Source organism: Melitaea cinxia, chromosome Z (genome assembly GCF_905220565.1).
Source record: "Melitaea cinxia chromosome Z, ilMelCinx1.1, whole genome shotgun sequence".
Lineage (NCBI taxonomy): Eukaryota > Metazoa > Arthropoda > Insecta > Lepidoptera > Nymphalidae > Melitaea > Melitaea cinxia.
This window is the reverse complement of record NC_059424.1, coordinates 15,596,201-15,622,272: the sequence shown is the minus strand read 5'-3', so window position 1 is coordinate 15,622,272 and position 26,072 is coordinate 15,596,201. Positions and strand designations below refer to the sequence as shown.

Here is a 26,072-nt window from a genome sequence, read left to right as displayed (position 1 = left end):
TATAACTGCTTGAGAAATTCAGGTTGAGATACCAAAAATAATAAACGACCTACCACCTTAACTTTTAAAAAAATCACAATAACAAATATTAATATATAAATATAAATCAATATTCCCTATCGTTAATAAAAACAAACATTAAATAGTATCGTTCAACGTTTCGTAAATTACATACAAAAGCAAATTTTTTTATTAAAAAAATTAATACATATCTTACGTCGTTAATACTCATACGTCGCACAATCGGATAGTTACTACAGGTAGGTAGTTATTTTAAATGTGACCTAATATAATTTCTAGAAAGATCAGACCAAACCTTTACTTGAGTGAACTAAAATTAAATATATCAATTCTATTATCATTATTAAAATTACGTTACATTTCTTGGGTCATACAAAAATAAAAAAAGCGCCAATGCGACTTAGCAATGAAACGAAAATTTAAATAAATACATATGGCTGCTGCTATACGTAACTATCGGGGCCTGTTTCACCGTCTGTGGATAACGCTATTTGACGGATGACAAGATACGACTAATTTTATATATATATATATATAAAATTAGTCGTATCTTGTACATGAGAATAGATCTTATATATATACTTATCTTTACAGTATCTTAAAGTTGTAGTTTATTAATTGAGGAGAAACAGGACCTACTGGCCTATTCTACTTCCCAATGTCAAAGTCTATTTGTATCACACAGTGTCCCTCAGTCAGTCAACTCTTCAAAAAACTATTCCACAAAGGTTTTAACAAAAGTCCCAGAGTTAAAAACAAATCCCACTAAACCTAAAATTGAAATTATTTAAAAATTAGTCTGTACTGCGGTCACCAACCCGCCTGCCCAGTGTGGTGATTATGGGCAAAACACATGAGTTCACGTTATTTTTGGCGTAAACTTGTGGAGGCCTATGTCCAGCAGTGGACTGTGTATAGGCTTTAATGATGATTATGAAAAATCAGTCAGATATTTTTTTATTGGTTTTTATTATTATTTACTTATACTTTGCTTATACTTTTATAAAATTGATAATAGCGGAATTAATTGTAATTTTTTTTAGGTTTTTTTTTATATTAAAATATATTACTTGTACACCTATGCCAACGCTAGACCATTTCCTTTGCCCTAAGGCTGCCTGGAAGAGATGGCTTTTTAGCGATAAGACCGCCCTTTGTACCTAATGAATATGTTGTTAATATTTTTCTTTCTTTGCTATGTATCATTTCTGTTTTTGGTGTACAATAAAGCGTATTATTATTATTATTATTATTATGTTCTGACGAATTAAAAATTCCCAAAATATACCCTGAAAAAATTTATCCCCTAAAACACCTTCGGCGACCAGCCTCCGCTGCGGAACGGAGCATGAGTGAGCGTGCTTTCGCACGCAAGGGCAGAAGGGCTGCACTTCCCGCAGCGCCGGAGCCAAGCGTTCCTCTAACTTTCGAAATTCTTCTTCTAACCTCAAAACTTTAACCATGGATATCTCCATAACCATAGGGTTCTGAGGTGTGACAGTGGTACCAGAGGTAGCGTTCCCCCTCTCCTCCCCCCTTCCCTCAACGGTCCCGAAATTCGGTTTTTCCTAATCTAAAGCTTTGTGTTTTAAAGGAAATGCTAAGTGACGCGTTATTTTGTTTAAAAGTGTCGATTTGTCAGTCGTTAAGCGTCAGTTCGTATCGTTTGTTGATCTTGCAATCGAGATCGTTTTTACGTAAATTTGTTCGAAAATAAAGTGTGAAAGTTGGTGAACGGAGCATATGAGTGCACTTTCCGCAGCACCGGAGTTAAGGTGGAGTCAGACGAGGAGCTCTAAGGTATTGTAATATCTCTGAATCACGTAAAGTTAACCCCAAAATTTCAAACACGATATCTTCGAAACCACGGTGTTTACGCGAAACGCACACTACGGGGGGCTAAAAAACCCACCCTCCTCACCACCCTTTACCCCCCCACCCCCATTTCACCCCATAAATTCGAGGCCACTTAACTAACAAGTGACCATATACGCTACATGCAGACACCAATTAATCAATCAAATGTTGAAACAAGTCCTCAATATCATTTATACACGGTCTGCTATACAGGTCATGCAACAACAGTAGTGACAGTACGTCGGCTTAATGGTTGCGCTTTTCTTTTTAATTTACGGCCACATGACAATATATGGGCGTAATTTGCGACGAAGATAGAATAGCATTCTGTCTCTTTTTCTATCACATATAATGCATTTATGTTTTAAAATATAACCTATTACAATGAAACGTCACTCAATATAACCAATTACAATGAAACGTCACACAACTGAACGAAAAGTTATGACACTATCGTACTTTGATCGTACTAATATCTAACCATTGAAATTGGGCTCTGTTGCAAGACCTGTATATAAGACCGTGCTTCTATGGCAACGTTCTTGTTCAGTTCAGAAACATTCATAATATTTTGGATTATAATTATAACTTTGTTGTAATAATCAAACAAAATTTACATCTTTTTAATAACAAATATTTATGAATACGAATTTAAATAATATGGTAAGCACAATTTTACTTTTACTAAATCGTTCAATCAGTCTATGTTCAATATATAGGTAACTCTATTATAGAAAACTAGCTAGTATATCTTTGAATTTACTACATTGTTTATTATCGTTTACAACTTGTCAGTTTATTTTATTCCACAATCCATTGTCAAATCGTTACCTTAGGTTTGCGACATAATATATGTCTGTTAATAGAATACGAGTACAGAAAAGATTGTGGAATATAATTACAAGTACGATACAAGTTTCGTATGTGTTGAAGAGAACTTGCTTTGTGTTATATAAATGTCTACGTAAAATCAACAGCAGTGGCTGACGAAAATCCAATTGGCAGTATCCTATTACAAGCACATTTTGTTTAACATATCTACAATGAGCACCGCACCGAGTGGAACATATAATTTCAAAGTTGTGTTATTAGGGGAAGGCTGTGTCGGCAAAACATCAATTTTACTACGTTACATCGAAGACAAATTCAATGATAAACATTTGACTACGCTACAGGTATGTTCTAGAAAGAATATATTTAATCCTATTAAAAACCATAACAAAAAATCGATACAACACGACTTGTTGATATGTTTTGTCTTGACGATTTGACAACTTTCTTGGTAATGTTTCAAACATTCGTAATGTACAGATTTTGTTACTATTATTGATCTTTTTGAGGATTAAAGTTTTTACGTTACTCCATACAAAGAGTCTGAATAGTTTTAAAATTATTACTTTTTAATATCATTAGTAACTGTAAAGGTAATTTGAAGATTTAGTAATTTATATTATCCATGCAAAAATAATTAATTAAATTATAAACATTTATAAAACCTACGTTTTTATTATTAGGCAACCTTCTTGAATAAGAAACTTAATATTAATGGTAAGCGTATCAATCTCTCAATATGGGACACGGCTGGTCAAGAGAAGTTTCATGCCCTAGGTCCCATTTACTATCGAAACTCAAATGGTGCAATACTTGTTTATGACATCACAGATGAGGATTCATTTGGAAAGGTAACAGTTGTGTGTTGAAATTAAATAATTAAAAATTTTGTAAGGTAACTACAAATAAAAGTAAGAATGACTTACTACTATCTTTAAATTACAAAAACTTATCTAGATTGCATTATAAGACATCCAAATAGTAAAATATTATAAATTGTGCTTATGATGTAATTTATTAATAAATTTTGAATGAAACTATTATTATTCACATTTTGGGAGGTAAATTTCAAAACTAAACATTCAAATTATTCCACAGTTTATTGACACAATTGAAAAAAATAATGGTTCACATTAGACTGTTATTTAAAATAGTGAGAAATTTTAATTTTAATTTTTTTAATAATTTATATTATATTGGACTAGGTTTGAAAATGATTTTAATTTGACTCCAAACTTCAATAGATAGATCTGAAGATGTTGTGTAATTTATATTACTATAAGAAGCAAAGCATGCTAATTTAATTAAAAGGCTATAAATAATAATATATAATTATAGCTTTATTTAATCATAAAATTTGTTTTTTGGTTGATTGCAGTCAGATGTTTAAAATTAATAGCAGCATAAACAATGTGGCTAAATTAAACATTTTTATTTTATTTTATATGTAAAAACAATAATAAGAATATATATCTATTAATGTTATAATAATTTTGTAGGTAAAAAATTGGGTGAAAGAATTAAAGAAAATGCTTGGTTCAGATATAGTGTTGGTGATTGCTGGCAACAAAGTTGATTTAGAACATGAAAGGACTGTACCTCTGGAAGAAGCTGAAAGGTTGGTACCTATATGATAGTATGCTTCTACCTCTCTCTTGTCGGTCCCTCATGTCTGAGAATCGTGGTCAGCATCAGGGTTGCATCTGGATCGGATGATTTGCCTCCACCGGTCTCTGTCCATGGCGTCTCTTACGACCGTGTATAACTTAGTGGCAGATGAGTTTTTGACCTGGTCTGCCCATCTCGTTGGTGAACGACCGCGCGATCTTTTGCCGTCCGTGTTCCCAACCACAATCAGTCTCTCCAGATTTTTATCGCCTCTGCGCATCGTGTGGCCGAAGTACGACAATATATGCCGTCGGCATATGGTGGACAACCTGGTTTTCAATGCATCAATCCTTTGCCTTTCTCGGGCCAGGATTGTTCATGTCTCAACTCCATACAGGAAAATACAAGGGCTCGCCAGCCTGGTCTTGGTTCTGATACTGATTCCCCTTTTCTTCCAAATGTTCTTCAGACGCGCCATAGCATCCTTTGCCATCCCAATTACGCCTTCTTATTTCGGGGACACAACTGCCGTCATTGCAGATTTGGGCACCTAGGTAAATGTAGCGATCGCCGGTGTCAATGCCCGGAATGTTGAGAGTATCTTTTGATAGGTTTCCGGCTCGATCCACTATCATAACCTTGGATTTCGTTCGATTTACTAATACTTATACCAAATAGCTGTTAATACACAAATCACTATTATTAATAGAAATAAAATTTGATGCCTTTCATAACTTATTTATGAACTAAATATTTTGTGCTTAATCAAAAAAAGACATTCCATGTACTACTTATAAGATCATATGCTTTTTCTTTCTCATTTTACTCTTAAAAATTGCTTTTTGAAAAATCTTTTAGTGTGTATAATTATTGATTGATGATAAGGGACTCTTTTCAATAAAAGTAATTCTTTCAGCTATGCTAAAATGGTAGGTGCTAAACATTTCTACACATCGGCAAAATTAAACCAGGGTGTCGAAGAACTGTTTCTGGAATTGACACGAGAGATGGTAGAACGTTTCGAACAAAACTCTCGGACTGAAGTGAATCGAACATCGAGGGTTTTAGTCGTTGAAGACGAGACACCAACACAGTCATCTTGTTGCTCGGGTTCACGAAGTAACTGAACTTATTATAGGCTGTGTAAAATGTTTATAAACTTTTTTATTGATTCTATTAATGGAATGTATTACGTCAATGTGCAACATTGAGCTTAAGATCAATAAAATTATTTGGTTTCCGAACTTACCACATCCAAAATTTTAATACAAAAAATAAAATCAATCAACTATTGTAACCACATACTGACAATAATCTAATATGAGCTTAAATTAAATGCAATATTACAATAAAAGAAAGGACCGAACTGAAATCCTTTGTAAATATGTAATTATTTTTGTTTATTATTTTTACGAAATAAGTTGCATAACACATGCAAATATTACTAAGCAAAAAAATTATATCCGACTATGAAGTTTTATGCTATAACATATATATATATATATATATATATATATATATACATATATATATATATATATATATATATATATATACATATATATATATATATATATATATATGTTATAGCATACTTAAAAATATCATGAACATTTACTATTTTTATCAATATAGATAATGGCTTACATATAGAAGTTGCAAATATCTCTTTGTGTTTGTAGATGAAAAATATATTGAAATAATAAAGCACAGCCTTCTTGGAGGTGTGCAAAAAACATGAGATGTCATGAGATTTTTTTTATGTGAATTTACTTTTATTATCTTTTTGATAAGATAAACCTTGAACAATGTAAAATTCTTGTCAATACATTCGCGTGAAATATGTAGAATATATTTTTTATATTGCACTCAATAAGATAAAATATAAAATCAATGATTCATCTCTTAAAAACGTACATATTATAACTTTTCGAGACTAACATCTACAAAAATGTTTATTTGTTAACTAGCTGTGCCGCGACTTCGTCCGCATGGAATTTAACAAAATAGTTATTGTTCAGTTCGCAGTTATAAAAAAAAAATCTAATATAAAACTAGCCTAAGTTACTCCTCATTACATCAGCTATTTACTAGTGAAAGTCCAGTCAAAATCGGTCCAACCGTTTCAGAGTTTAACTGGAATAAACAGACAAAATTTTTAAAAAATGTTATTTCGGTATATGTACCGTGTATATTTAGTATGTATATATTTTGGTATATGTAACATGTAAACATACATATGAATTTAGTAAAAAGCGGTTATTTTAATATTACAAACAGACACTCCAATTTTATTTATTTGTATAGATAGTAAACAACATTGTAATACATAAATTTAACGTTTTTTTAGTAAATAGTTTTCATAGCATTTCAATACTTAACATTATTAAAAATATTACTGTTGTTACTGAAACAAGTTGTAATGGTAAGCATATCACCATTAATTATTAAATCTAAAGTACATCACTTATTCTTAATATTAAATTTTTTACATAAAATGAATGTAAACATTCCCTTAAAAAAAGCAATATTTTATCTATATTGCATTAAATTTAAAAGCAATATTAAAGTTAACTTGAAAGGAGCTGTGACATAACAAATATATAGTTAATTCTATGTTATAAAATATAAGTATTGTAATGTGGCTTAAAATACTAAAAAAAAACTATTTACGGTAAACATGTAGTATAATTATTAAACTTTTTATCGTGTGTTATTCAATTTAAAAATCAATATTGTATCAAACATAGATAGTCATGTATTATTAGTCACTTTTTTTCAACAAGTTATATTTTTATTATATTTCAACAAAAACATAATTATTATAATAAATGTTCTACTTAGCATAATGAGTGACATATAAATAGGGGCTCATTTTCTAGTTTGAGTATTGTAATATTATTTTACTATGTTTCATTCACAGTTACAAATAATATACAATTTGATGAAAATATAGCGTGTTAATTTATTTCATATGTATCAACATGATCGAATTCATATTTAAGTAAACAAGTTTCATGGCTTGTTTAATTATACTTTTTATATAACCGCTCTGGTACACCAGAGGTGGTGCGAGGTATCGCCTAAAACACCGACTGTTTGTGGGTTCGATTCCCGCTCGAGATGGAGATTTGTTTTTGTAGAAACATTTCTTTCTGGTTTGAATGTGTGTCCTTATGGGTCTCCCCATCGTGCCTCGGAGAGCACGTTAAGCAGTCGGTCCCGATTATTATCATAAATATATTCGATAGCGACCGTTACTCATAGTAAAGAACATGTCAGCCCGCAGAGGCCCATAGACCTAGAGGACATTGAACACACCCAACGTGGGATGTTAAAGGCTGAATGTTTGTTTAATGTTATATATAATTATATTATTTTTTTTATTAGATAGGCTTTCGTTTGACCACCATTTCACCAGATGCTAAGTGAGAATTTGGTAGGATGGAGCACGCTTACCTAGAAGTAGCCTATTCACTGGCGACTTAAAGATCCCCAGATTGTAGCTATTTGGAAACAGACGCTGATTCCGTCTGGCTGTACGCATCAAGAATGTACTAGCGAATCGCTTAGTGCGTATAGTGGGTATGTCAACCATATAAGGGTGGCCAATCCAACCTCCTCTTTTGGAACTTGGTAAAAAAATATTAATAACGGATTAAAAAATAAAACAAAAATAGTATATAACAAGTTCTATTAACACACTACATACAAAGATTAAGCAAATAACTAATATACATTGCTGAGAAACAAATCATTTTAAAACTTATAACTTTTAAAAAATGACTTATATTACTTTGATTAGATATACATAAGACATCCATAACCATTTTTTTGTAAATGCTGAAAATAACTACAATTCAGTCTGAGTGAAATTAAAAAATAGAATGTTCTGCTAACAAATTCAGTGTACCATTATTATGTACTAGTTATTATTTCTGACTTTTAGTATAATAATGTACTAGTTATTATTTCTGACTTTTGGTATAATAAAGTAATGGTTCTTTAGTTTGTGAAAACTAATTTAATTTATGAAACAAAGTCAGTTACACAATTAACAGAGTTCAATTTAAAACAGACCGTTTATTACATTTAAAAGGCTGTAATAATGGAAAAACTGACACTTCACGTAACATCGTACTAAACATATTACATAATACAAAAACAATAAAATGTGGAATTGCTTTGATATCAAGCCTAATAAAAATTGTAATCACAAACTACATATACAAATTTTAGTGCCATTCTCCTTTCATTCTAATTTAAGCCATTTATATTGCTTGATTTATATACGTTTGTACTTTCAGTTTTAACACATCACTTATTGTATGTGTTAATAACGTTTTCAATTAATTACCGTTTTCAGGAGGTGAAAATATCAATCAGTAAATAAATAATATTGTCAACATGCTATTGAATAAGTTTCTTATTCATTGTGTGTATCCCACAAAAACAGTCATTTTTTTGTAGTCAACAGTTCTTTGCATATTGCTAGATTTATAATAATAGCAGATTGTTAAATTTCTCTATTTATTAGTTACTTCCAATACCTCCATGAATATGAGTACAAAAATTCATGACGATCAGGTTAAATAGCTTTCGCGTGAAAGCGTAACAAACTTACATTCACATTTATAATATTATTTAAAGATTATTAAATTGAACTGGGTGTGTATCCAGACGATTGTAAAGAAAAATAAAATTATTTTATTTCTTCAGTCTTGCCGACAATTCCCGCAATTTTTTAAAGTCACCCTCAGACAACATAATGTAGGATTGCAATTTAGATACTCTAAAGTCATAGACGCACTGTTTATTATCACAGTTTATATTTTTATATTCGGAACTTGAGTTTTGTATTTCTACTTGTTTATTATCAGATATTGGGGGATGTCACTTGTCTATGTCTTCCTTGAGTTTTTTCTTAGTTGCCTTTGATTTAGGTTCCTCTTTGGTTTCCGGCAGCTCTTTAATTGTTGCCTTTTGAATATTTTCAGTAGTTTTATCCAGAGGAGGCAAATCTAAGAGATATGGCATCATACTTCTCGTTTTTTCTTCTGCTGACAGCCACTCCATCTAAAAAAATGTTATTTTCACATTAATAGGATAACAGAAGTTATGTATTTTGTTTAAGTAAAGAATTAGATGTAAAAAAAACCGTCAATCACATTTCGGAAACGAAAAGTGCCTTGTGATATTGAGTGCTCGTGTTCAGAAGACTTAAAAGAAATGAGATCGGAAATATCTCGCATCGGCTCTCTATTAGAAAAGTATGTAGGGTCAAATGAGCAGATATTGAAAAACATGCAAGAGAATATCACCGATATCAAAAACCAAATTACTGACATAAAATCGTCAAACGAGCGAACAATTAATTCAATGCAAGTCAAAATAGAATCTCTTGAAGCTGACATAAAAAGCATCAAAATGTCCTCAAAAACTTCACCCACTACCTCTGTAAATGAATTATTTGCTAGCGAACAAATTATACAAGAGATGCAAAATCGTAGTAATAGAGACAAAAATATCATACTGCTTGGTTTACCTGAACCAATTGCTTCTAACTCCAACGAAAGATCAACAAAAGACGAAGCTCAAGTACTTAAAATAATCTCTCAGGTAGGCGCTGGCATTCCAAATCCGTCAAAGGTCTTTAGAATTGGCAAATTCCAACCAGGCAAGAGCCGTAGTGTCAAGGTATGCTTCGAGGCTAAAGAACCTGCTAAAGAACTACTCCGCAAGAGAAATAAATTACAAGATGGATTAAAAATATTTTCAGACCAAACACCGACTCAACAACAGTATATGAGAAAACTAAGAGAAGATCTGAAGCGACGTCAAGAAAATGGTGAGACTGATCTTACAATCAAATATGTTAATGGAACACCATCAATCATAAAAGTAACAAAAAACTACACACAGTAAACACAATAATCAATACCTTTAACAAAAGCAGTAACACTTATGAGCTACTAGACAGTTACCGGGAATTCCCAATCAATAAATCACGCTTTACGTTCCTGTACCTCAACGCCCGAAGTATACGAAAAGATGGAAAATTCGACGAACTCAAATGTATCCTACGGGCAATACCGAACAGAGTACACATTGTTCTACTAACTGAAACCTGGATACGTAATGAAGAGCAAGCATTGCAATTTCAACTACCGTACTACACTCATTACTACAACTATAGAACCGATACTATAGGAGGTGGAGTATCCGCATACGTTCATAATAATCTGAAGCATAGTTTATCAGAGTCAGTGTATGTGGGAGGTAATAATTATTTGTGGATACAATTGGAGAAATATGCACTCGAAGTGGGTATCGTTTATAATCCAGGAAATACTGATTTTAAACAATTTCTCGAAGTATATGAATCGCAACTACAAGATAGAAGAAGAGCAATAGTTTTCGGTGACTTTAATATTGATTTACTTACAAAGAACTCAAAAACCGACCAGTACAATCAGCTTTTGAAGCAAACAGGATACACGATTATAAATAAAATTACCAAAAAGTACTGCACTAGGGAAGGATCAACTAAAAAATCCCTCTTAGACCATATAAGCACCAACTTAAAGAAAGATAACTTTCATGTGATAACCATCAACTCATCTTTATCTGATCACAAACAACTATACGTGGAAATCAAGAAAATAAAACCACCTCCCAGGAAACGTTATCAATACGAAGCCATCAATTACAAGGAACTTTTTGAATCAATGGAAAAATCTGGAATGCGGGAATTAAGCGATGATTTTACAAAATTGGAGAAACTAATTAAAAAACTAACAATAGAGCACAAAGTTATAAAGACGAAAATTGTCAATGAACCGCAAAAGGAATGGATAGACAGAAACATAATAGCAGAAATCAATGAAAGAAACCAAATGTGGACAGAACTAAAGAAGAACCCAGACGACGAAAACCTAAAAGAAAAGTTTGACACCAAAAGAAAAAAAGTAATCAATCTGATCCGAACAACAAAAAAGTTATATTATGAGAAAGAATTTGAAAAACACAGTGGAACTCCTAAAAAATTGTGGAACATGCTGAATACCTTGGCGAATAATAAATTAAAGCAGAGGTGCGCTCCTTCAAAACTTATTGTTGATTCAGTAGAAGTCACTGATTCTAATGAAATATGTAAGATATTTAATAACTTTTTTGCTACCATAGGGGCATGTTTAGCGAATGAGATTCCTGTAAATTTCCATAATAATTATATTCACGCATTGCCAAAACCAACTTTACGATACTCTCAGATGAATGACTTTGAACCATGTACTGAAAGGGAAATCCTTAACATCATTAACAAACTTGAATCAAATAGTAGTGTCGGTGTGGACGGCGTCAGTACAAAAGTAATCAAATGTGTTAAAGAATTAACAAAAAATCAATTAACAATTAGCTTTAACAAACTTTTACAGGACGGATCGTTTCCAGACTCACTCAAAATAGCTAAAGTTACACCTATTTATAAATCAGGAACAAAAACAGACCCCGGAAATTATAGACCAATCTCTGTTTTGCCAATATTATCAAAAATATTTGAAAAAGTTCTACATACACGGCTACTGAACTACTTAAATTCTATAAATTTCTTTTTTGACCGGCAGTATGGATTTCGGCCTAAAAGTAACACACTCACAGCAACAATTGATCTGGTAACCAAAATTAAACATAATATTGATAAAAAAAACATTGTACTGGGAGTATTCATTGATTTAAAAAAGGCTTTTGACACCGTTAGTCACAAATTGCTGTTAAAGAAACTGGAAGCCATTGGTATTGTCGGTAAAGCTTTAAAGATGTTTGAATCGTACCTTGAGAACAGATTACAGATAGTAAAAATTGATTGTAACTCCCAATGTCCCCCACTACCTATGTCTTATGGAGTTCCACAAGGATCAATACTAGGCCCTCTGCTCTTCTTAGTCTATATTAATAACATGCATGAACTTGGCTTAAACGGTAATATCACTCTCTACGCTGACGACACATGCCTTTTTTACTTTGGTTCGTCAATTCACGATCTTATAGCTCAGGCCCAATACGATCTCGATGTCCTTCATGAGTGGCTTCAGTACAATCTTTTGACTATTAACATTTCTAAAACTAGTTATATACTATTCAAAGCTAAAAACAAACTAATACCAAATTACACACCTCTCACAATAAATAACAGACCTTTACAAGAAAAAACTCATGAAAGATATCTTGGCTTACACATGGATACTTATTTAACATGGAACGTTCACATTAATCACTTGATAAGTAAATTGATATCACTTCATGCTTCCTTACGGACTAATGTTAGGTGTATACCACGTAAACTACGTTTCACGATTTATAATTCCCTAATAAAACCACATTTATTATATTTAATCGAAATCTGGGGAAGTACTGCCAAAACACGATTGGAAAAACTACAAGTAATACAAAATAAAATAATAAAAATGTTATTCAATTTTAAATTTCGAACATCAACTGAAAAAATCTATCGCGAAACTAAGTTAATGAGCATAAAACAATTATATAATTACAGCACCTGCACTTTCATACATAAAACTATTAATAAAAACGTCCATACCGAACTACAATTTAATAGCAGCAAAAAGGTTGGGCGCCCCTGCACTAGACGCGCAAGTCTCATTGTTTTGCCTAGAACCCGTACCAAGTTCGGTCAAACTGCAATAACTTATGACGGTGCGCGTCTTTACAACAAATTACCCTCACACATAAAAAATATTGAGTCATTCAATCTATTTAAAAAGCGACTGTATAATTATATTGTTACAAAAATATCTGTTTAAGTATGTACATATGTAGAATGGAATATATAATATGTAGTTAGTTTCAAGTCGTAGTGTTGTTGATTCGGGGTATCTGGTTGGGTTGTGTTCAGTGATTTATTTGTGTATTATTTTTACAATTGAAAAATGTAAGTACGACAACGAATGTTCTGTTAATTGTTTGTTTATGTTTTAAATTATGTTCTCATGTAAGTGATATTATTTGTCTTTATGAGAATAAATAATCTTTAAACCTAAACCTAAAAAGAAAATACAGCTAAGATCTTGTTGTCTAATTAGGCAACATGGGTCTAAAAACTGTATATAATATTCTACAACTACTACTTAGATTAGTTCAATTTTATTATGAAAAAATTACTTGTAGCAACATCTATTTCACAACATATTAACTAGAGAAAACTGACGTATCCTACATCGTGCTATCAAAGTTATCAGAGTCATTGAGTATATTATACAAGAATCCGACAACAACCGTCGGGGCGTTAGCCCTTAGCCACCAAGTACAATAACCATCTGGTCGGAGGATCCTCTCTTTGCAATGGCGGACGAGAACTTCATAACCTATTCCTCGCAATCCTAAATACTTAATACACAAAGAGCACGGTAGAATTGAAACATGAGTAATCATACAATTTCAACACGATTTAGCTAATAATTAATACCTTTTGTCTATGATCCTGGACAGCATCATCACATATTTCTATGCACATTTGTTCCGTGAGTCGACCATCGTCCGAAGCATAGGCAGCGGCTTGCCACGCTACACCAAGTTTGGACAACGCTCTACCGGACATACCTGCTGTTCTCTCTGCTAATTTAGCACATAGCGCACCATAATCAAACTGGTCTACATTGAGGCGTCTGAAAAATAGAAAAAGAAATGCATGTTCTGTAACATATGCTTTACCAAGTAATCATTTTTTTTTTAATTATATATATTTTGCTGTAGAAAACTTAGCATACCTCTTGCCCTCAGAAGCAGGTTGTAGTACAAACTTATCAAAATACAATCTGATTAAACGTTCTCTTTCCTCAAGACCAGGAAGACCAAACTCAATCATCTTATCCAACCTGTCATTGATAGCCGAATCAAACTGTTGTGGTGTGTTGGAGGCTAGCACCAACATTATACGACTGCTTTGATCTGATGTCCGATATAGAAAAGCATTTAGAGCTGCTCTCAAGTCTTCGCTTATTTGTGCGGATGAACGTTTATGAAGGAATGCATCAGCTTCATCAATAAAAAGTAGCACACCTATAAATAATATAAAAATAAATATAACGAAACTTTTTTTACAAATTTTATAAAATGTTGTCACTGTAACATTTTGTTTAAAAACTTGTTAAACTTACCTTTCCGACTTGTGTTAGCCCAGTCAAACATCTTGTGTATAGCTGCAACAGCATGCTTACCCATAGGAGCAACATCACCACCCGTCATTATAGCGTAATCCATACCAGAATGCTTGGCCAGTTTCTATAACAAAAATTAACACATTCTTATATTTAATTAAACAAACATTAATGTATATTGGTATAAAACTCTAATACTATGTATTACTTACTTTTGAGAACAAAGTTTTACCAGTTCCAGGTGGTCCGTACATAAGCAAATTTCTGTAAAAACCTTTATTAACTTTGGTATTCTTTGTCGCTATAGCAATATCTCTTAACCTTTTCTCTAAGTTAGGTGCCAAAACTACACCTGCTAATGCATCTGATGGTTTTCTGAAATTTGCAATGGCACGTGATATCGTAAGAATGGGGTGTTTGACTGCCTCCAAGAGAGAAAACCTTGATGTTTCATTTACTAGCGTTGGTTTACCTAAAAAGAAGTATTTACTTTTTTAGCTCTTTACTATCTTTTACAACATATTAAAAAAAACCTAATTCTTTAGTTGATACGTCATTTTTGTTCTTAAACAAAAATAATCTATTTATTAATTTATGTGACATATTATTCAGAGCGTAAATAATTGAAACAATACCAGATGTTTATTACCCATGGGTTGTGTAATAAAGTTTAGGGAGGAACTGAGCTTTCACCTTGGCAGTTTTAGATTAACTATACACTAGAAAGTAGCACATTACATTTTCAAAAGCAAACTATCATGACTATTTCAACCCAAAGTAAAGCAATATGTCAGGAAAAGTTACAACCTTTCTATTCATAAGAGAAAAGAACTTAATTCAGAACTAAGTTGATGCAGTATTATAGTATATTTATTAGTGTATTAAGGAATAACATAAATATTTGTAAATAAAAATTTACCAATTCGGGCTTCAATAAAACGAGCTGTTACAGACGTTGCTCCTTTAGCTGTGTATACACCAAGAGCTAACAAAGATAAGCCTCCAGCTGCTGCCAAAGTTTTGTCCCAGTCAGTGACAAGAGCATTTAGACCTGTTCCTATGACGTTTCCTGCGGTCCTACAAAAGATGTATGTTTGAGTTTCTCTCTAAAACATAGTTTACAAACAAAAATCACTACAAGCTATTGACCATTTGAACTTATTACAACACAATATTAGATGCACGTAGAGGATTTAGCTGTATATTTCCTATAGGTTTTCATGATAAAAAGTAAAAGGGCTTTAATTCCAAGTTTTATTATAGCTGATTAAGAAATTTCTATTATTAGCCAGTTATGAGATCGGGAAACAAATATCCATTCCTTGATTTATCTCATCATGAACTTTAGCATTTTTAACATTGCTGTGACAATACTTACTGTATACTTTCCAAAATAGTAGTCCTATTCTCAGCTGCCTTGAGTTTAATTTGTTCTAATGTTATATCTCGGTTTTCTCGGTCAGCTTTAGCACGAGCTCTTGCCTCTGCTTCTATAGCTTTTAGCTTATTTTTTTCACGCAACTCCATTTCATGCTCGATTGTTGCCCGACGCATTGCTTCTTGTTTTGCCACACTTTCTTCTTGCCTGCAATAATTAATATTTAAAAATGTAACAAATATCAAATTCAACTATGAGACAATTCAAAATATAAAAAGCCTAATAACATACAATTTCCATGTGTTGGCTTTGATTAATATACTACTTAGATAATAATGGGAAATTTATCATATAATTTATATTATTCAAAAAACTTACTTTTTCAATATCTCATCTTGATTTCTTTGATGTTGGAGTAATTGTTCTTCGTAACGAGTCTTTGCTAATTGATCTTGGTATTGTGCACGCATTTTATGCTGGTTTGTCTCTTCCTATAATAAAATTAAATCAAATTTAGATTAAAATTAAAATAAACATCATATTCTTTAATATGATTTAAAAATATTAAAAAATATTATCTGCTTGTGTAAAGTTTAATTAAAGATGTAGGTAATGTAATGTAAATGTAATGGTGTGTAATTTAAACATTTGATTAAAATGTTTATGTAATGCTTACCTGTAGCGTTTTACGTCTTTCTTCATGATCAACCCTTTTCTGATCAACTTTGGCCTGTTCTATAGCAGCTTCATATTCTTTTATCTTGGCCATTTGTTCCTGTTGACGAGTTGCTTCTTGTAGCTTACTAAGTTCCAATGCATCTTTAGCATGCCCTTTGAGAAAAGAATACTATCTTTACTACTGCAGGAAAGAAGATCAGTTTATTTTATCCCTTTTAATTCTTTGAATATGGCACTCCTATCTAATAGTCAAGACCGTCACTCTAGTCTAATGCTCTAGCTGTCACAGGTATCGACACATGTCTGTGATGATGTATGGCCTGTATCGATACAGGCCATACAGACATTTGTCTAAATGATGATGATTGAGTCTATGCCTACTATTTTTTAAATTATTATAATTTTTTATGATAACTATTTCTAAAACATTTAGCATAATTTAGCAACAGATGCTAAAGCCACAAAATGAACTATTTTTGATAACTACACTAGATTCTGAAATAGAAGTAAAAGAATACAATTATGAATCTCATCCAATTTCTTACAGCATATGCTGCTTGATGCCAAAATTAAGAAAGACAGAACAATACAGTATTATCTTGTGCTCCCAAAAAAACTCTCTCACTTGTTTTGGCTATATATCTATCATGGATTGATAACAATTTTATTATATCTGCAGACATTTTGTTGAATTAAAGAACATTATTTATTTATCAATAAATTATATTTTATTCATCTTACTTGAACCTTATTAGGAAACTAATATCAAACACCAATACAAAAATAATGTTGTATGGTATGTAGCTTCAGCCTGTAATATCCCACTGCTGGGCATACGTCTCTTTCCCCATGTAGGAGAACGATCAGATTTTAATCCACCACACTGCTCCAATGCGGGTTGGTGGATATATTTCCTACTATGATTAACTATCGCTATCAATTGTACATGACAACAACGGGGATCAAATGCTTAACATGGTCTTCGAGGCGCAGTGGGGAGACTCACGAGGGCTGTAAACACACCCAGACCACGGCAAACATCTGTATGGCTAATACAAATGTTTGTCGTGTCCGGGGATCGAACCAGCAACAACCAGTGCAACAGCCACAAATCAGTGCTGTGAGCGTTGCGCTAAAGTAACTCGTATTAATTACATTATTTGTGTATATCATATCTATGAAAGGTGTTTATTAAAAAATTACATCATCTTTGTTAATCTAAGAGTCATTTATACAAAACAATAATATAAAATAATCAACTTTCTCGTCCTTTACTGTATAATTTATTGATATAAAATCTGTATGTTTCATGTAATTTCAATTCGTAAATATACTTCTATAATATTTAGTTACATTATAGGTTAGGTGGCCGCATTATGCAATACCTCAAAATGTGACTGATAAGGGTAGGAACATACTTGATCTTTCCAGCTCCCGGGCTGCCTGGGCAGCTCGCTCCAGAGCGCTGGAATCGAATCTATATGCTTCCATGGCTTTCTTTTCAGCTTTCGTAAGGTTAACTGGAGCGGCGGCGGCACCACCGCCTTCCGCTGGAGGCTCATCTGAAGGCGGCGGCTGAGGCCGGCTGTACCCAAATAACCAAGACATGGTTAAAACCTAGGGACTTTAGTCATTAAATGTATGCGAATTTAGTAAAATGAACACTGTATTGAATAAATTAATAGCGCACACCGACAACTGACGAACAATTGATTGAATTTGATTGAATCATAGATGATAGAGCATGGAGCATAGAGATGATAGAGTCTACCGATTACCGAATCATAGACAAAATACTTTTTTTTTTTTTTTTGGGATTTTATGACCTGGTATCTATAACCTTTAGGTCAACTCTTATTCTTCATATATGTAATAATACGGCTATGAGCACATTTCATTAAATTGTTTTAATTGTATTCTTTATGTATTTGTAGATGTGCTTGTAAGTATGTTCGTCTTGTAATAATTGTTTTAATGGCGGCGGGCGGGACAATAAATGACACTTATTTTCAACATCACTAAGTTCACTGGCCAACACTAGTCTGTCAATCAAAAATTTTTGACAATCGAAAATAATGTGTTCCACAGTTCCATCACTTGAATTACAATGTGGACAAGTTTTATTCGCAATAATGCCGAGTCGAGCAAGGTGTGACGGTGCAGTATTATGACCAAAACGTAGTCTATTTATGATAGTAATAAAGTCTCTAGTAGCATCTTGCATACGATGATACCAAGGTCTTGCAGGTAAACTTTCTTGTATGCTCCCATACCATTTTCCTTTCGTATCTTGATCTTTCTTCCACATTTCTAACCACAACTTTTGAGTATTCTGGTCAATACATTGCAAGTAATCGGACATAGGAACATTCATTGCATTTCTAACGTCAACAGCATTAACTCCTTCATATGCAGTTTTATCAGCCATTTCATTGCCAGAGATACCTTTGTGGGAAGGCACCCATAGAAAGAAAATTTGAATATTTTTATTATGGTATTGGTGAATTATTTGTTTAATGAAATAAAGTATATAATTAGACTTGTATTTAACTGTGAGGGTACTTAAAGCTGTTATCAAACTCAAGGAATCAGAAATTATTAAAAAATATTTAATGTTATTGATTTCGCGAATACGCATTAATGCCTGATACACTGCATATGCCTCTGCCGTAAATATAGAGCAGGGTTCATGCAGAATAAAACTTGAAGAAAATTTTGCTTGTGGATCATATAGAGCAGCATGTACATAATCACTTGCTTTGCTCCCATCAGTGTAGATAACATAGTACATTGAATTTTCCTCCAAAAATTTAAGCATTTCTGAATTATTGTTTATTGTCTGTTGAACTATATTAATTGGATGTGAAATACATTGATAAGAGAAAGAGTAACATGGCCATGGAAACTGTTTTCTAATTTTAGAAAAGCTATTGTCTATTTCCAGGAGTATATCGGACAGTGTTGGAGAATTACCACATAATAGACCTTGTGCTGTTATTAATGGTCTTCTTGGTGTTCTATCTATATAAGGTACAATTTTATTTATTACTTGAGTATTGTTTGATGCTATTAGTTTGAGACAGTATCTTTCAGCAAGTAATATTCGCCTCAAAATCAAAGGCATCACTTTTGTCTCAACTTCCATGGCCCTTATGGGAGTTGAGCACATAGCACCAGATATTATTCTTAAAGCCTTATTCTGCAATATGTCTAATTTATTTACATGAGAACTATTCATATAAGCGAGTGAGCTATAATCTAAGTGACTTCTAACAATACTTTTATACAATATTGACAATATTTTAGGGTCTGCACCCCATGTTACGCCACAAAGTGATCTGATAACATTTAGTCCTGTGTGAGCATTTTTGGATACATATTTAATATGTTCTTCAAAAGTTAGTTTTGGGTCCAGTATTATTCCTAAAAACTTCTTTGAAGTGACTCTATTTATAATTTCATTATTGTAAATAACATTCGAATTTGAGGTTTCATTGCCAAAAAACATAACACTACTTTTAGAGGGGTTAATTTTTAAATGTAAACGATCATTATAATATTGTAATAGTTGAAATAAGGATTTGTTCATATTATCTATTGCAATCTCTAAGTTGTAATTACTGCTATATAATACAATGTCATCAGCAAATTGTAAAATATTTACATTCTTATTATTTACATATTTACAAATTTCACTTGTGTATATATTGTATAGTAGTGGAGATAGCGTGGCACCCTGCATTGTGCCTTTTGAGGCACATTTGGGTCCATATAAAATATTGTTATGCCTAGCATAGATTGTTCTGTTGTTCAAAAAATTAAAAATCCACTTACATAAGTGCCGCCAGTGGGCACACCCAACCTAGACATGATTTGAACTAGTATACCAGGATCAACACTATCAAAAGCACTTTGAACATCTAGGAATACGCAAACAGTGTTTAATTTTCTATGTTTTGCATTTTTCAGGTCAGAGATTAAAGAGGTGAAACTGTCTGCACTACTACGCCCTCTACGGAAGCCATATTGTATATGTGGAATGAAACACTTGGATTCAACATACCAGTCAAGACGGACTTTCACCATATTTTCGAATATTTTACCAAGACAGGATGACAAGGAAATTGGTCTATAAGAACTAGCAAACTCAGGAGATTTGTCGGGCTTAAGTATTGGGACAACACACTGTGTTTTCCATGACTGTGGAATAGATTTATTACGCCAAAGCAAATTGAGGATGCTAAGAAACAACTTTTGGGCAGATACATCTAACTTTTTAATTACTATGTAAGGATAATCATCTAAGCCAGGAGTTGTATTTCGTCTAGAGTGCAAGCTTGTTAAAAATTCAGACCATGAAAATGGATCCAGTAAAAATTTAGAATTTGGGTTGTGATTGTTGATTTCAAAAAGAACGTTCAGTTGATCTACCTCAATTAAGTTGCTATTATCTGATAATTTATCCAAGAGTGGAGATATAAACTCATTTGTATGTGATTTATTCTTAGGTCTTATGCCTTTAAACATTTTTAATAAATTCCAAATTTTACTTATGTGAATATTTCTATTAAAAGTGTTACATAAATTATTCCATCCAATTTTTTTCTGTTCTGAAATTGTTCTCTTTTTCTGGGCATCTTTTCTTTTGTAATTAATATAATTTTCAATAGTAGGCTCTTTTCTATATAGTTTTAGTGCATTATATGAAGCAATAACACTTTGTTCACATATACTATTCCACCAGGGAGATGGTGGCCTGCTTATGAAAGTGTTTGTTTTAGTGAGCTTTGGAATTGACATTTCTTTAAGAGTATCTAAATGAAGACAGAAATTATTATAGGTTGAAATAGGATCATGTGATTGAAGTATGAGATCATTAAACATTGTTTTGGAAAGAGCTGTGTATGTTGCCCAGTCAGCTTTTTTATATATGAACCTATCTACAGGGGAATTGAGATGATATTTATCTACATGTAATAAAATCTCTGTTATTGTTGGATAATGGTAACTTCCCATTGTATCATCATGTACAGACCATTCACATAGTGGTGCGAGGCTGCCACTGATGAAGCTTACATCAATGGCAGAAGAAGTTTGTCTAGGGCGATTTATAGTTGTAGGTCTACCATCATTTAAAATACACAAATCTAAGTCATCAATTAAATTAAATAACTCCTGACCTCTACCTTTCGTTGACTGACAACCAAATGCAATATGATGAGCATTAAAGTCACCACTCATAAATATGGGTTTTGGTAGATCATTAATAATGTAACGGAGTCTATTAATTCGTATACGCCCACTTGAAGGTGGACAGTATACACAGAGAATTGTTAAACTACTATGTCCTGTTGATACAGATACAGCAACTGTTTGAATGTCTTCATAAAATCTGGTATTTAATATATTATACTTAAGGTATGGTTTTATCAGTATTGCAACTCCATTATGTGAATTGTTTGAATTTTTGTTGTAAATATTATACCCTGGTATTTTAAAATTATTATCTTTTAACCATGTCTCATTAAGAAGGCAAATATCAATATTTTGTTGTTTTAAAAATTGTATCAATAAAGGTTTTTTACTATTTGCACTTTGAATGTTATACTGCGCAATACGTAACTTGGATTGTGTAGAACTAGGCCCTACACAATCCATTATGTTAAGTTTTTTAATAATGCATCTTTAATAGTTTTAAAATTAGTAGGTATACTGTCATCTTTATTGGCTAATTCCACCAACGTCTGCACTAGGGCCATAAGTACATCGTTGTTGGAAATTATTTGACTTTTAAGGTCTTTAGAATGGACTGTTTTAACTTTATTTACATCTTGTACAGACTTATTTGCAGAGATATTTACAGACTTATTTACAATAACATTACTTTTTACAGGTTGTGATTTTGGTGATGGGAGTGGAGGGAAATCTGTTTCATTTGTGGTGACTTGTTTTGTAAAGGCGACACTTGCATAAGATATGTTGTTTTTCTTTTCGATAATCTTCTTTGTTTTAATAGGACATAATCTAGATATCGCAAGATGAGGTCCACTGCAATTTATGCAGCTGATTTCTGTTGGTTTATCACATTCCTTATACAAGTGCTCACCTCCGCAAATACTACATCTTTGTTTACCGTTACAAATCTTTGCTGAATGATTAAATTTAAAACACTTATAACACTGTAATAATGGTGGAATGTATTCGAAAACTCTGTACGAGAATAGATCATATTGTACATTACTAGGCAGTACATTAGATAAAAAGGTTATGCTTACAGTCTGTAATGGAATGCGCTCTTGTCCTACTTTCTTTGAAAACCTTCTTATTGCCACTATTTCATAAATTGAAGAAAGTCTTGTGTAAAGTTCTTTGTTAGATATATTCGCTGGAACGAATCTAATGATGCCAGTTTTTTCAATTTGCGCTGTCGGTATGAACGCCTTCATGTTATATTTTGTGAGGAAAGTAGTGTTATTAATAAAGTTATTGGCCGTATTATATTGCTTAAAAATAACTGCTATTTTATTTGCATTCACCCTCTGAATACCCGTCACACCTTTTACATCCATTGCGAAAATATGATTTAAGTATATAGGGCTCTTGTTACCCAATCTATCGTCATTTGTGGATTCTACATATACTTTAAAATCTGTGTTTAGTGAGTTTTCCGGATACAGTCTTTTGTAATTCGGTTTGTAGTACGGTAAATACGCATCTCGCTCATCACCGCAGCCAGATGATACGCCTCCTCCTTCATCCGTAGGCCGTGGCCGTTTTTTTGAGGCGGGCGGGTGAGACCCGCCCCCCTCGTTTACCTCCATTGCTATTGTGCTTTTCAGCAGCTAATAGCAATATTTTAAATACACTTTAGCTATAAAAAAAATCACTTATCAGAAAATTTTTAAAATTAAATTTTAAAGTCAACCGCGCTTTTTCAAGGTTCCCGCCAAAGTCTAGACAAAATACCAAATATTATCACAGATAATAAGTACAAATAAAAATAGAAATTTTAAAATTAGAGCATTTGGATCTATCTTTGCAAGATAATTAAAATCATCTTTAAATATACCATAATATCAAGAAGCTTAATTTATACAAAACACAATATACATCCAAGGAAATTAGTGAAATTGTTATTTTTGACAGCCGACTGATATCGCTACATTTTTGTTCGATATATAATACTTATTATATTATACCCATATTATACCCGGATTCTGGGCAGAAAGTGAACCCTCCTGTAAACTGCGCCAATGGGCTAGCTAGTAACTAGTCACAGAGTACATTGTAATAGTAGGGTATAGCTAGTTCAGCAAGGAGTATTGCTCTCTACCGAGAGTTGAGTAATATACTCTTTGTAGTTGACCGGGAGTAGTCCAGGGTTAATATATAAACTTTAAAAGAATTTATTATTAACGACGAACATAATATTGGAAATTAAACTCGTTTGTTATCTACTTTTACTTACTTAAAAAAAAACATATAAGACTTGGTTTTAATTTAAAGAAATTAAATTAGTACCAATCCTCAGTAAACGCGTCTAAAAATTAATAAAAAAATTATAATTTAGAGATGGCCACTTTTGAAAATTACTTCCTAAATTCTGATTCAAAATTACAATTAGTCTATAGAAGAGAGAATATATATTCTATTAGAAGAATAATTGTAATTTCACCGAGCATAGTGGAAAAGTGAGTTCTATTAAAGCTGTCGGTAATGTGTGAACCTGTTACTGTTTGGAGAGGATATCTTTGCTAAAGTACAAATATTTGTACTGCTTGGAGTATTCGTTCTAACAAGTATATCAGAGAGCATATAAAGTGATTGATACTTACCAGCTGTTATCATAACAACCATACTATTATGTTGATATAAATAATACGTAATCAGAGTAGAAAGACATTTTCTGCTAAGTCACAGTAGAACTGCAAGTTTAACCTACTTTTTTTCTTTTTTTTTTTAGGGACTTGTCTACACAGACATACCAGCCCCATCATACCCCACTATGTCTAAGAAATGGAGAAAGAATCATTGATGATGTAAGATCATATTAACTAACAAATTTGCTGCATCAGACAACGGTTCTGTTAACACAGAAAAAAAAAATACCCATATCAAATTTATTTATACTAAAATGTTTCATCAATGATTCTCTCTCCGTTTCGTATTATCACATTCACTTAGTATGTGGTGTACATCATTTAACAAGCCGCATGTGTCACATTAAGGGGATTCAGCTTTTTTCATTAAAAAGGCAAACTTTTGAGATGGAAAATGGCCTGAATGGAATTCAAATGCTGTAGTGATGTACTTCCTACCAATCCTTGCTTTTATAAACCAAAGTAAACGAGGGGCTGATTTTGAATAATTTTGTACCATATACCCTTTTCTTTACTTCTTTGGTCAAAATATTCTTTAAGTTTTTGATGACAATCAATTTTAAATTTGGTCACACTTTCTGAAAATAGAAAAATTATAGCTGAAGCAATTGATTTATATGAGAATAAAATTAATAAAACTGTTCTTCTGTTATTTTAAGTTAAAAAGATAGAGTTTAAATTTCTGATAGAAAAGCGAAACATTTAGAAAAGGTTCAATTATTATTTTTAAATAACTCCTATATTAAATAAATATTATCAAAATAAAAAAAATTAATGCAAATTGATAACCGTGTTAGTGAAAGAAGGAAACCAGATTGACATTAAATTCATTTTATTTCATTATTAGTCACAGAAAAATGGAATATGACATAAGTGTATTTGCTGTTTTGTTTGCACATACAGCGCAAGACAAAAGAGCAAGTTCGACAAAATTTTAATTAAATATATATTAACTGTAAGTATTGTATAAGATTGTAAAAATTTCTACACAGTCTTTATTAGAAGTCAAATTGTTACCTCTTTACATTTAAAATGTTTACAAAAAGATATTGTTTCGCATTAAAAACTAACATTTCCACTGAGTTGTTTTAATGGTTACCCACAAAGTTCGAACTTAGTTTTCTTTTAGATAAAATGGTTTTGTACCATTAGATTAACTTTACAACATAATATGAATTCTTCAATTGAAATAATTAATATAGATACTAAGCTCAGACTTTATGCCTAGAAGGCATTGGTTTGTTCGTTATACAATGTTTTTGATCAAAGACGTAAGTAGGTAGCATTAAGTAATTTTACTTTTACAGCTAAAATGAATACCAAACATTATTCATTTAAACACAGATATAAGCTACGACATTATTGGTTATTTGACACATTTATCAGACATATATATGCTTGAAAACAACAGTAATTTTTTTCTTTTTCTTAATTACAAGCTTCACATATATTGTTATCTACTGATGACACCAAATAGAATTATTCTAAGAAGTAAAATTAGTCTGTGACACTGCATATGTGTATATAGTATTTTGAGATTTCATATTCAAGATTCATCGTTTTAAAAACAATTATAAAATATCATTTTAACTATTTCTTTTTACATAATATTAATAATAATTTAAATTTACAGATCTGTAATGA

General features: G+C 32.1%; 2 protein-coding genes across 2 annotated transcripts; one reads left to right on the top strand and one right to left on the bottom strand.

The window, feature by feature from the left end:
- The first annotated feature begins 2,628 nt into the window (after positions 1-2,628).
- Positions 2,629-5,568, top strand: LOC123668422 (ras-related protein Rab-21-like). The gene is made up of 4 exons (XM_045602153.1): positions 2,629-3,053; positions 3,393-3,560; positions 4,209-4,327; positions 5,234-5,568. Exons 1-4 carry the CDS (start codon positions 2,922-2,924, stop codon positions 5,442-5,444), a joined length of 630 nt encoding a protein of 209 aa, XP_045458109.1. The 5' UTR covers positions 2,629-2,921; the 3' UTR covers positions 5,445-5,568.
- A 2,426-nt stretch (positions 5,569-7,994) lies between these two features.
- LOC123668421 (ATPase family AAA domain-containing protein 3A homolog) lies at positions 7,995-18,281 on the bottom strand. The gene is made up of 10 exons (XM_045602152.1): positions 17,967-18,281; positions 16,547-16,701; positions 16,249-16,361; positions 15,871-16,077; positions 15,412-15,569; positions 14,705-14,964; positions 14,493-14,616; positions 14,103-14,394; positions 13,802-14,000; positions 7,995-9,393 (listed from the first exon to the last, which is right to left on the bottom strand). Exons 1-10 carry the CDS (start codon positions 18,154-18,156, stop codon positions 9,211-9,213), a joined length of 1,881 nt encoding a protein of 626 aa, XP_045458108.1. The 5' UTR covers positions 18,157-18,281; the 3' UTR covers positions 7,995-9,210.
- Between the last annotated feature and the right edge of the window lie 7,791 nt (positions 18,282-26,072).